The following is a 13,552-nucleotide window of genomic DNA, read 5'->3' as shown; positions in this document are numbered from 1 at the left end:
GTGATGGGGTGAGGAGGTGGGGGTGTGGGGCGGTGAGGTGAGGTGAGGGGGTGATGGGGTGAGGTGAGGGAGTGTGGGGATGGTATGGGTGATGGGGTGAGGAGGTGGGGGTGTGGGGCGGTGAGGTGAGGGGGTGAGAGAGTCGAGGTGTGGGAGGCGTAATGTGGTGCAGAGACGGTGTGGGTGAGGGTGTGGGTATGTGTGGGTACAGCCGGGGATGGTGATCTGGGGCTAGGATGGAGGGTGGTTTGGGGAAGCTGGATTGGTGCTGTATCGTCGTAGGGACTGCAGAGCCAGGACACAGCAGCTGCGCAGCAACACCCCAATGTTGTAGAGAGGCTGCGAGCTGCCTCGCTGGGTGCTGACAATCCAGGCAACAGTAGGTACTGCAGGTACTGTCACCGCTAGCAGATCCACAATATAATACCGGCTCCAGTGTGCTACTTGACCGGGAGCTTCATCCAGAGCCGGCTGGATGGGCACCTGTGGCACTCCTGCTCCAGGGGTCTCGGGCACTGCCTCCACAGGAACTAGCCGCAGATCGGGACTCCCATCGAGGGTCTGTCGTGTCTGTGGTGTCTGTGGGTCAGGGAGCGGTCTCAAATCCTCTGCCCCCGCGGTGAGGCCGCCAGGGTCAAAGGTGCTTGACCTCAGGACCTTCTCCGCTATCACTTCCAGGTCAGGATGACAGGGGGAGAAGTCAGTCTGGATGCCCTGCTCGCGGACAGTGCCCAGTTGGATCCTGGCTGATGGCCCATATCCCTCCCGCAGTAAGGATGGTGCTGCGAGGGCAGCAGCCTCTGCAGCGCGGTCGATCCCAGAGGCGAGGGAGCCACGGTGAGGAAGATCAGTGCCATCAAGGAGCAGGAGCTCAGGCCCCTGCTCACTCAGCTTGGTGTAGGTGGAGCTGTGGGTCAGAGACCGGGCTGGAGAGCCAGCGGCAGACAGAGAAGCACCATCCTGCGCCAACTCCATGCTGTGTAACAGAGTTTCCAACTTCTTGTTTTGAATGTTGATGTCAATGAAATACTTCTGGATGCCTTTATCCTTCTCCACCAGGTTATTCTTCACTGTGTCGATCACCTGTTTTAGCTGCTTGATCTCCTTCCTGGCCTCCTTCAGGGAGAGCTGGGCTTCCACACGGTGACACTCCTCTTCGATCCAATCTTCCTGCATCCTTGACAGCTGCAATTTCAAATCCTCCACCTCCCCACCCCTGTGAAAACCACAAGGGCATGTTAGATACTCATTATCAATCGTTACATTCGAGACTAGGAGGAATACATCCAGCCCCTCATGCCTGATCCACGTCACGTCATGGCGAGTGTATTTTTTTAATTCAATCATGGAACATGGCTATTGCTGACTGGACCAGCATTTATTGCTAGTTGCCTTTGAGAAGGCTGTGGTGCACTGGTAGGATTAATCCAGCTTTACTCCGTACCCCTCAATTCCCCCGCTGACAAAACTGCATCGTAATCCTGAAACTGTCCCCAGCTCTCATAATCTTATACAGCAGAACTTTTCATAATCTCATACAGCAGAATTTGTTAGAACTCCCACTACCCATTGTGTTAATTAAAAAACACTCTGAATGACTTCAGTCTGGTTCAGCTCCCCTTTGTTTTGGATTCGTACCCAGTGAAAACTGTTTCTCTGTATCTGTTCAATTGAACCTTTTCATCATTTCAAACATCTTCATTTGATCACCCTGAGGCTCAACTCTCAACTCTCTCTAATGAGAGACAAGTCCTTTGGGACTACTTTACCTTTTAATCTGCAGATAGTCACACCCTGTTATTTTAAACTTGTTGGCAATATCATTTATGTTTATCAAGAAGTGTAAATGTCCCAACACAGCTCCCTGAGACACATGAGAGAGAAGTGGGCAAGTGGGGGGCGGGGGTAGAGAAAGAGAGAGAGAGAAAGAGACAGATGACGCCTCCAGGAGAGAATGATCCCACCAGCCTTTTTAATCTGTTTTGGTGATGAAGTACTGGATTCAATGGAAAAATGCTCCCTGATTCTACAGCAGTGAAGTGTGCATAAGAACTTTTCATGAGGAATTTTGTCAAAGGCTTTTGAGAAATCCAGTCTTGTCATGTCAGTGAAACCTTTTGAGACTTGAAACCAGGTCCTGGGCAGGCTGTAAAAGCTGTCTTTTGGTAGGTGTTCTGACCTAAAAGCTAAGCTGACTACCCTGCAGGATACTGTGACCTTCAAAGTGCTACATGACATGAGAATGAACAATATGTTCAAGCAATTTGTCTCTGACGCAGGTGAGAGATACCCATCTGATTTCTATCCCCCTCTTTGAATATGCCACAGATGTTAGTTTGTCTCCACTAGTCTGCTATTGACTGACTCTTAAAAGTGATTGCTCAATATTAGAGTCAGTTTCTCAGGTGCTAACTTTAATATCCAGTGAGACATTATGTATGGACTTTGAGTTTTATTTGGATTTATTTGTTGAATAATTTTAAAACACCCTCCTTATTTGTAAATAAGGTCTTGTATTGCTGGTAAAGTAGGTATTGAAACTTGGTATGTGCATTAAATTCTCCCTGGTGAATTCACTAGAAAATTGATCACTTAATAATTCCATTTTACCCTTACGATTTCCTATAACTGTTGTCTAGTTTCATTTGTGAAACTGGTATTTGAAACCCACATTGGATATTTGACCAGCCTTTAATATCAGTCAGTGCCTGATCATTACCACTGGCACTGATGCTGTACTGACTAGTGGTGGTCATGTTGTACTGACCAGTTGGGGCCAGCCTGTACTGACCATTGATGGTCATCCTTTGCTGGTCGCCACCCTACACCCCTGCCCCCCCCACCCCCCCCACCTCCCCCCCCCCCCCCCCCCCCAGCACTAGCTCACATCTCTCAATTTGGTGTGCTACAATATTACTGAGTTCTCACACAATCCTGAGTCAGCAATACCTTTCATCCAGCTTCTCCTCCGTCTCCTTTAGCCTTGCCCTCAGGTGTCTGATGCAGACTTCCTTTTGCTGCAGAGGGGTCAGATATTGCTCTGGAGTTGGTGGCTTGATCCCATGGTTTTCACTGCAGGACAAATATTTACTCGAACGTCTGCACAGCAAATTGAGAAACAATAAGTGACAGAGGATGAAGTCATACCTGTAGAAACACAAACACCAGAAAGCTATTTATTCAAGATCAAATTGTATTTGTGGACACCTTTCATGTGTTCAAAATGTTACAAAGTTCTTTTCAGCCAATTAAACACTTTTGAACTGTTGTCACTGTTGATGGTTGAGAGTTAAGTGTTGACCAGGAAACTACTGTTCTATGTATTAGATCCTTGAGGGTCTCTTCCATCAACCTGACAGGGCAAACATGGCCTCCAGTTTTCAACATTTCATCTCAAAGACGTGAACTTCAATAGTGCAGTACTTGCTCAGCACTCCCTTGGAGATGTCAGCATGGAAGATGTGCTCAGATCTCCGAACTGGGGCTCGAATCCACCACATTCTTAATCTAGAGAGGAGGGAATTAGCCAGAGACCAGGCTAACATGAGTGTAAATCATTTCTGATGAAGGGTCTAGGCCCGAAACATCAGCCTTTCTGCTCCTATGATGCTGCTTGGCCTGCTGTGTTCATCCAGCCCTGCACCTTGTTGTCTCTGTAAACCACACCTATTTTTTTGCAGTCCCTGTGATTTACAAAGCTGTAGGAACCCGTTATGAAGCCAGTGAAAGCAGCAGCAACCCCACCTTCATATACGTGGCCTGGAACAGACAATTCAGTCCCTTGAATCCACTCAGCTGTTCAATGAGATCATGGCAAATTAAATTGCAATCTCAACTCCACATTCCCACCTGCTCCATTTTTTAAACTCATTTGAGGGACGTGGGTATTGCTGGCTGGGCCAGCATTTATTGCCCGTCCTGATAATTTTTCACCTCCTTGATAACCAAAAATCCACCTACCCCATTGTAGAAATATCCAAAACTCTGCTTCCCCCCAGTAGGTAGTGGAAATTCCCATTTAAATAAAATGCCAGCTCGTTTGGGACAATAAAAGCAACATTAGCCAACTAAACAGCATGCTGGGAAAGCGATAGGATGCTGGGATTTTCTGAAGAAGGGTCTAGGCCCGAAATGTCAGCCTTCCTGCTCCTCTGATGCTGCTTGGCCTGCTGTGTTCATCCAGCTCTACGCCTTGTTAACTCAGCACGCTGGGAAAGTTGGGTCAGCTGAACGGCATGCTGGGAAGGGAAATGGCAGGGTAAGCCAGGAAGATGGCAGAATTCACTGTCAAATTGGATCAGGCCAGACAGATATGCAAGCCATTTACCTTGATACATTACATTGAATAGGTATTGATGAGACAATGCTGCAAGGTCTCAGATGGAACAACAGACTGGAGTTTCGGTCGAACAGTTTTCTGAGACAGCTCGGCTCCTAGAGTCAGTGCAATCAATTGGGAAATTACAATATCTAATACTGTCTTTTGTAGCAGCCACTGTGGGATAGAAACTCATTCACAAGATGTAACTGAATTCTGTTAGTTACACTGCTGTATCAAACTGCTATAACTACATAGGAGGATTCTGTATGTCGGTCACCATGCCGACATAGTAAAAGATAGTAAGCCACTGTACTTGGGGAAGCATTTAAAGGAGCCTCTCCCATCAGAGGGACTGACATTCCAGAGACAATATCATCACAAGAAGCAGGAACCATGGGAGCTCGAGGAACAGCCTTAATCTCAGTTCGCCAGCTGTAACCGGGTAGTATAAACATCTTTACCAGCTTGAGCTTCCAGAGCAGATTTTAAACCCATGTGAGAATATTGTAATTTAAGAACAGTAAGGTTACTCAGGAAATTAGAGGGAAAGACACGTTTCATAGAATTACATGTATATATCTTGTGTTTAAATGATAATAAACCGTGTCTCATGGTAAACCACCGCTCATCATTACTGTAAAATGAGCCACAGGAACTAAGCAAGCATATCAGGCCCACTCAAAAATGACGCTTACAACCTCCTTTTGAGTAAGAGAGTTCCAGAGACTCATAACCCTCTGAATGAAAAGCTTTTCCTCGCCTTTGTCTTGAATGGAGACTCCTCATTCTTAGTTAAAATTTCGGGTCCGGTGACCCTTCCTCGGAAGTTTTGAGAAAGGGTCACTGGACCCGAAACATTAACTCTTGTTTGTTCTTCACAGATGCTGCCAGACCTGCTGAGCTTTTCCAGCAACTTCTGTTTTTGTTCCCGATTTACAGCATCCACAGTTCTTTCGGTTTTTACTCCTCATTCTTAAATGGTTAACCCTTGTTCTAGATTCTCCCACAACAGGAAACATCCTCTCCACATCTACCCTGACAAGATCCCTCAGAATCTTTTATGTTCTAATCAAGTCACCCTTTACTCTCATGAACTCCAGCAGATGTAAGCCTAAACTGTCCAACATTCCCTCAAAAGACAACTTGCCTGTTCCAGGTATTAGTCTAATAAACCTTGACTGAACTGCCTCCAATGCATTTACATCCCTCCTTAAATAATGACAAGGATTGATGGTATAGTGGACCATGAAGAAGGTTATCGAAGTGTACAATAGGATCTTGATTAACTGGGCCGATGGGCGAGGAATGGCAGATGGAGTTTAATTTAGATAAGTGCGAGGTGTTACATTTCAGTGAGACAAACTAGGGCAGGACTTGCACAGCTAATAGTAGAGCCCTGGGGAGTGTTGTTGAAAAGAGACACCTATAGGTGCAGGTACACAGTTCCTTGAAAGTGGTGTCACAGGTAGACAGGGTGGTGGAGAAGGCATTTGGCACGCTTGCCTTCAGAGCATTGAGTAGGGGAGTTGGAATGTCATGTTATGGCTGTACAACAGGCAACGCTTGGAGTTACTGCATACAATTCTGGTCATGCTGCGATAGGAGAGATGTTATCAAACTGGAAACAGTACAGAAAATATTTACAAGGATTTACCGAAACTGGAAAGTTTGAATTATAAGGAGAGGCTGGATAGGCTGAGACTGGTTTTCCTGGAGTGTAGCAGACTGAGTATAAAATCATGATGGGCATGAATAGGGTGAAAACAAGGTCTTTCCCCCAGGGTAGGGCACTCCAAAACTACAGGGCATAGATTTAAGGTGAGGGAGGAAAGATTTCAAAGGGACTGGAGGGGCAACTTTTTCAAACAGAGAGTGGTGCACAATTGGAACAAGCTGCCAGAGGAAGTGGTAGAGACAAGTACAATTACAACATTTGAAAAATATCTGGACAGGTAGATGGACAGGAAAGGTTTAGAGGGATTTGGGCTAAATGCAAGGAAATTGAATAGGTTTAGTTTACGAAACCTGGTCAGCATGGACAAGTTGGGCTGTAAGGGTTATTTCCGTGCTGCAGGACTCGATGACTCTCAGCTCCCTCTGCATCTCAAAGATCTGCAATATGTCACCATTTAGTCAGCATGCTTCTTTTTTAACTTTTCTTGCCAAAATGAACAATTCCAAATTTTCCAACATTATTACTCCAATTGCCACATCTTTGTCCACTCAATTAGCCTATATACATCACCCCATGCTTTCTTCACAACTTACTTTTCTATTTGAACATAAATGGTCTGGCAGAGTCTGAGGAAAATGTTTCAAGTCCAAAGACTCTTCTTCGAAACTGGAACAGATGCTGCCAGATCTGCTGAGATTCTCCAGCATTTTCTGTTTTTATTTCAGATTGTCATCAGAAAATTTAACAATCTACTTTTGGTCCCTTCATCAAAATCATTCACATAAATAACAGAATGTTGAGGTTGCAGCATCAATCCTTGCAGCACACCAATTGTAACAGCTTGCCAACACAAAATGACCCATTTATGTCTTCTCTCTGCTTCCTGTTCACCAGCCAATCTTCAATCCGTGCCAATGTGTTACCTTCTATACCACGAGCCTTTATTTTCCACAAGAATTTTTGATGTGGCACTTTATCAAATTTTTTTAAAAATCTAAGTGGGCAATAAATGCTGGCCAGCCAGCGACACCCATGTCCTACCAGAGAATTTAAGAAAAACTACATCCACAAGTTGCCCTTTATCCAAAGCACGTGCTACTTCTGCAAAGGACCTCAGTAGTTGGTTAAATACAATTTCTCTTTCACAAAACTATGCTTACCTTGCCTGATTACCTTTAATTTTTGTAAGTGCCCTGCAAAACCTCTTTAGTAATAGTTTTTAACATTTTCCCTATGGATAACTGGCTTGCAGTTTCCTGCTCTTTGTCTCCCTCCCTTGGTGAATGAAGGTGATGAATTACCTGGGAGTGGGGCTACTGTCACTGCCTTTGTAGGATCCCGAGTTGCTGCTGCTGCTGAGGGAGGATGTCGCGTAGCTGTCCCGTAGTCTGACTGGCGGAGAGGTGCGTCTGGACGGCTGGAGGAGGGGCTGCGTCTCCTGCTGCGCTGAGGCCGAGGCTGGGGTCAGTGTTGACTTAAACAGGGAGGAGAAGCCACTTCTCCCATGGACACCACGACTAGAGACAGGGGGTAAATTGACAATCAGAACCCATCCCCTGTTAACAGCAAGAATACAGACTGCAACAAGTTTAACCCAGATCACTTAGCGCCAAGGACACAGTTCCCCACTGCACAATTTGCCGAGTGCAATTATTTTGCAATCTGCAAAGTATCTCATCATGACCGGAGGTGTTAAGTAATTCTCCAGTCAAACTAGTAGTCCCGTTTTCTCCTGAGATTATTCCACTGGCATTCTCCATTGCTTCACATTAAACACAACAGAAATCTCTGGGATTATATTAAATGATGGAAATTAGTCATTATTAGTGGTGAAATAAAGAGGGTTAAGAATTGGAAATTCATAAAGGTCATCGAACAGGTAGCCAAATGCATCCCGCATATGACAAGCTGGGCTCTGCACAGCACAGCATTTGTTTACAAAATCGTACTCGTTAATTTTACAGGAAAAAATGCTGATTGTACAAAGGGGAAACAGACTGCACATCAAGCCTTTTGTGGGTGGTAAATCAGGAGATAGAAAAGGCATGTAATAAAGGCACTACTCCCTCATCATGGGGGAATTTAATCTTCAGATGGACTGGGAAAACTAGGTTGGTCGTGGATCCCAAGAAAAGGAATTCATGGAATGTCTATGAGGTGGCTTTTGGAGCAACTTGTGGTAGACCCCACTAACGAACAGGCAATTCTGGATTTGGTGATGTGTAATGAGGCAGACTTGATAAGGGAGTAAAAGGTGATGGAACCCCCAGGGGACAGTGACCATAATAAGATAGAACTTCCCCTGCAGTTTGAGAGGGAAAAGTTGGAATCAGATGTAACAGTATTACAATCAAGTACAGGTAACTACAAAGGCATGAGGGAGGAGCTGACCAGAGTTGGTTGGAAGGGGAGCTTGGCAGAGAAGACAGTGGTGCAGCAATGGCAGCAGTTTCTGGCAGAAATTTGGGAGGCACAGCAGAAATTCATTTCAAAGAAGGAGAAACATACTGAGGGCAGGATGAGGCTGATAAGGGAAGTCAGGAACAGAAAAATAGCAAAAGAAAAAGCATACCGTATGAGTTTCCTCTGGGTGCTCCAGTTTCCTCCCACGGTCCAAAGATGTGCAAGCATGGGCAGCATGGTGGCTCAGTGGTTAGCACTGCTGCCCCACAGCACCAGGGACCCGGGTTCAATTCCACCCTCGGGTGACTGTCTGTGTGGAGTTTGCACATTCTCCCCATGTCTACGTGGGTTCCCTCTGGATTCCTCCCACAGTCCAAAGATGTGCAGGCTAGGTAGAATGGCCATGCTAAATTGCCCATAGTGTTCAGAGATGTGTAAATTAGGTGGGTTTTAGGGGGATGGGTCTGGGTGGGATGCTCTGAGGGTCGGTGTGGACTTGTTGGGCCGAAGGGCCTGTTTCCACACTGTAGGGATTCTGTGATTAAGCCAGGTGGTTTGGCCATGCTAAATTACTCCATGGCAGCCAAAGATGTGCAGGCTAGGTGGATTAGCCGTGGAAAATGCAGGGTTACAGGGATAGAGTGGGTCTGGGTTGGATGCTGTTCGGAGAGTCAGTGTGACTGGATGGGTCGAATGGCCTGCTTCCATACTGTAGGGATTCTATGATTCATACAATGTGGCGAAGGTTAGTGTGTGCCAGAGGATTGGGAAGCCTTTTAAAAACAAGCACAGGACAACTGAAAAAATGCAATGGGGGGGGGCGGGTAGAAGATGAAATATGAGGGTAAGCTAGCTAGTATTACGAAAGAAAATGGCAATTTTTTAAGATATATAAAAGGTAATAGACAGGCAACATTGGAGTTTGGACCACTGGAAAATGAGGCTGCAGAAGCAGTAATAGGAAACAAAGAAATAGCAGAGGAACTGAACAGGTACTTTGCATCAGTTTTCACAGTAGAAGACACCAGCAGCATACCAAAACTTAAAGAGAATCGGGGCAGAGGTGAGTGTAGTGGCCATCACTGAGGAGAAGGTGCTGGGGAAGCTGAAAGGTCTGAAGCTGGGTAAATCACCTGGACCAGATGGACTACGCTCCAGAGTTCTGAAGGAAATCACTGAGGAGATTGTAGAGGCATTGGTGGTGATCTTTTAGGAATCAATGGAGTCAGGGAGGATCCCAGAGGACTGGAAAATGGCTAATGTAACACCTCTGTTTAGGAAGGAAGGAAGGGAGACAGAAGATAGGAAACTATAGGCCAGTTACCCTGACCTTGGTCATTGGTAAGAGTTGAGAGTCTATTATTAAGGATGAGATTGCGGAGTTCTTGGAAGTGCATGATAAAGTAGGGCTAAGTGAGCACAGATATGTCAAGGAGAGGTCATGCCTCACAAGTCAGTTAGAATTCTTTCACGGGGTCATGAATAAGTTAGACAAAGCAGAGCAGTGGCCTTCCAAACTGCCTTTGACAAGTTGCCACACAGGAAACTGCTAAATAAGATAAAAGCCCATGGTGTTAGGGGCAAGGTACTGGCATGGATAGAGGATTGGCTTTCTGTCAGAAGGCAGAGAGTAGGGTTAAAGGGGTCTTTTTCAGGATGGTAGCCAGATGACTAATGGAGTTCCACATGGGTCCGTGTTAGAACCACAACTATTCACATTATACAGTAATGGACGAAGGAACGGACATTGTTGTTAAGCTTATAGATGACAGAAGAAATAGGTGGAGGGTCAGGTAGTGTTAAGGAAGTGGGGAGGCTGCAGGAGGACTTGGACAGGCTAGGAGAGTTAGCAAAGAAGTGGCAGATGGATTGCAATATAGGAAAATGTGAGTTTATGCACTTTGGTCAGAAAGATAGAGGCATAGGCTACTTTCTAAATGGAGAATGGCCTTGGAAATCTGAAGCACAAAGGGACTTGGGAGTCATAGTTCAGGATTCTCTTAAGGTTTACAGGCAAATTCAGATAGTAGTTAGGAAGGCAAATGCAATGTTAGCATTTATTTCAAGAGGGCTCAAATGCCAGAACAGAAATATACTGCTGAGGCTGCATAAGACTCTGGTCAGACTGCATTTGGAACATTGTGAGCCCTGTATCTAAGGAAGGATGTGCTGGCCTTGGAGGGGGTCCAGAGGAGGTTTACGATAATGATCCGGGAATGAAGGGCTTATCATACGAGGAGAGACTGAGGGTTCTGGGACTGTACTTGATGGAGTTTAGGAGGATGGGAGTGGGTCTGATTGAAACTTACAGAATACTGAGAATCCTAGATAGAGTGGACATGGAGAAGATGTTTCCACTAGTAGGAGACTAGGAGCTGAAGGTACAGCCTTAGAATGAAGGGATGATCCTTTAGAACTAAGATGAGGAGGAATATCTTCAACCAGAACGTGGTGAATCTGTGGGACTCATTGCCACAGAGGGCTTTAGAGGCCAAGTCATTAAGTACATTGAAGAAGAGATGGATAGGTTCTTGATAAGTAAGTGGATCAAAGGTTTTGGGGAGAAGGCTGGAAAATGGGTTGAGAAAGAAATCATCCATGATCAAGTGGTGAAGCAGACTTGATGGACCAAATGTCCTAATTCGGTTTCTGTATCTTATGGTATTACAGTTTCACAGACAAAACAGCTTTGACAGTTTGTTACAATTACAGTGTTCATTTTCCCGTTATTGTTTGAAGCAAGGGGAATGCTTGCTACAAAGTTAAGCCTATGGTAAGAACCTCTGCATGGAGTCTTTAAACATGTGTGTAGTAGTTACATCATGAACACAACTCATTTGGTCATCAAATCCCAGGGGGAAGACTCAAAGCCAAAGATTCTGGCTCAAAGACAGGGGTATTACCCACTCTGCTACAAGGCCTCTATAAGAGAATTATACTGCCGGGAAGTTAAAAAGTCTTTCTATTCAAGAATGTTTAAACAATACTTGCAAACCTTATAGTAACTGATAAATACACCAGCCAATCACAGTGTATATGCCAGCACAGATCATTGAAAAACAATCAGAAGGACTGTAATGTTTCCCTCTTGGATTCTCGCAAGAATGCTCTGTCTAGTTGGAGCACTTTTACCTTCATAATGAGGCCACATGGAAAAACAGATGTTGGGTCATCTGTTTAGATTTTTGCTGTTGCTACAGTTGCCAGATGGCCTCACTATAAACCTAAATGGCCTCATTATCTATCTAACTCAAAAGAGTGCTAGCTTTGTTTCATTGTCATTTTTATTACCTTGTGATAACCTGCTCTTGTATGAAGTCTTTTCAATGCCTTTTTTTTATATACAGCATTAATAGGTATGAGGTTATTTAAAGCTTTTGCCATTCATACAATGAATGGCTGTGTGTGACTGGCACTTATAAGAGATTGTAAGAGGAGTGGACTTTCACTGGCAGTTTTCAAAGCATCATTGTTTATTGCATCAGTTTCAGGAGCATCTCAAAGACATTCCAGGCTTCTTGTTGGCTGAACATTGCAGATACTGGAAGACTGGGTACAGAGGATCCATGGGAAATATGACCTGGACATGATGGGACAGAGAGGAATGAGGGGTTGAGTAGGATGAGGATTATAGAGCCTATGAGTCACAATTACGACTGGGCCAATGACCTAGTAAATGGAGGAAAGCCTTCTTGCTTCCTGACCTTGCCATCAGTCCACCTCCATTGACACCTTGGGTCTGCTCCAGAGGCAGTGGACCCATCTTCAGTCCATGTCCACTTCATTTACTTAAAAATAGGAGAGACATGCACCTCTCACAAAGATGGGGATCACAGGGAGAGGAAGATTCCCAACACCTGATACTGATTCCCAACACCAGCCACTACTGCATTCGGAGATAGTGTTGCGGTGGTAATGTCCTGAGAATTAATCCTGAGACTGAGGGGAGTGTTCTGAGGACATTGGTTCAAATCCCCCCACGGCATCTAGTAAATCAAATTTTGAATTAATTCCAGCTGGAATTGAAATCCAGCCTCAGTAATGGTGACAATGCAAGATACAAACATCTGAGTTAGGGGTGGGAGTAGGCTATTCCGTCCCTTGAACCTGCTCCACCATTTGATAAGATCCTGGTCAGTTAATTATCTGGGGGGAGGGGTGGAGAGCATCTCATTTGTGGATGTCCTTTAGGGAGGGACTGACCCTACCTGGCCTGGCCTAATGTAACTCCAGACCTACAGCAATGTGGTTGGCTTCTAATTGCCCTATGTAAAGACATGTCAAAGTCAATATCAGTCAGTTGGAGGACAATTAGGAATGGCCAATAATTGCTGGCCATTAAATGCAGCAGTGCTCATTTTCTCAGTTGCTCCTTGAGGAACAAAGTCTCAGATTGTAATCATTCTTCTGAGGTGCTCAATGTATTTATTAGTGACCACCTTGTATTTCTGGCCTCCCATTTTTGAACTCCCTCTATGTGTAACAAATTCCCTTAATCAGCTGACCCCCTCTAATACCCTGTGATCTGGGTAAGCTGTACCTTCGTGGTCCTGGGAATCGTCTGCTTCCTGATCCAGACATGATGGCTGCTGCAATGAACCAACTGCGATCCTGAGAAAATAAAAGGGTCACGTTGAGGAGATTGTCCTGAAACCTGGCAACTGAGCTCTGCTTGAATATATTCCAGGAGTTTTCATCCAATGACTTCCCTCTCTAACTGTCCCATTCCCACATTCCTTGCCACAAGTCACCCAACTTACCAACTAGTCCTCACAGTTCCCATAGGCAATAGAGAAATGAAATGGCTTTTCAGAAGCCAATCAGATACTTCTTTACTGCCATTCAAACAGCCTTCTGTCCAAATCACCACTTCTTATAGAACAAGCAGACATTTTCAAAAATAAACAAGTAGCGGACAATTATTTTCTTGTCCAGATGTCTTTTCTATCCCCATAGGTTTGGTTACCGCAGTGTCCTAGAGAGTAATCTTTATTTCCCGGAAACTCCAGTGCATTCTTGGAGAGTTGGGAAGATTGATGAGCACACAGCTCCTGGCTTCTAAAGGAGATCCATCATCTGCTGCTGTTACCTTGGCAACATGATGCCTGTCGCTGCTGACCTCTGTCAATCCCAGACATGGTCCAAAATTTCCT

The 13,552-nt window shown here is 45.1% G+C and overlaps 1 protein-coding gene across 1 annotated transcript; it reads right to left on the bottom strand.

Moving 5' to 3' along the window:
- Positions 1 to 231: 231 nt before the first annotated feature.
- On the bottom strand, positions 232 to 13,005 carry LOC125485470 (syntaphilin-like). Its single transcript, XM_048608425.1, has 4 exons — positions 12,940 to 13,005; positions 7,298 to 7,513; positions 2,950 to 3,099; positions 232 to 1,216 (listed from the first exon to the last, which is right to left on the bottom strand). Exons 1-4 carry the CDS (start codon positions 12,978 to 12,980, stop codon positions 232 to 234), a joined length of 1,392 nt encoding a protein of 463 aa, XP_048464382.1. The 5' UTR covers positions 12,981 to 13,005.
- Positions 13,006 to 13,552: the final 547 nt, after the last annotated feature.

This window comes from Rhincodon typus, chromosome 19 (genome assembly GCF_021869965.1).
Source record: "Rhincodon typus isolate 14 chromosome 19, sRhiTyp1.1, whole genome shotgun sequence".
Lineage (NCBI taxonomy): Eukaryota > Metazoa > Chordata > Chondrichthyes > Orectolobiformes > Rhincodontidae > Rhincodon > Rhincodon typus.
This window is presented reverse-complemented; position numbering and strand designations above follow the sequence as displayed.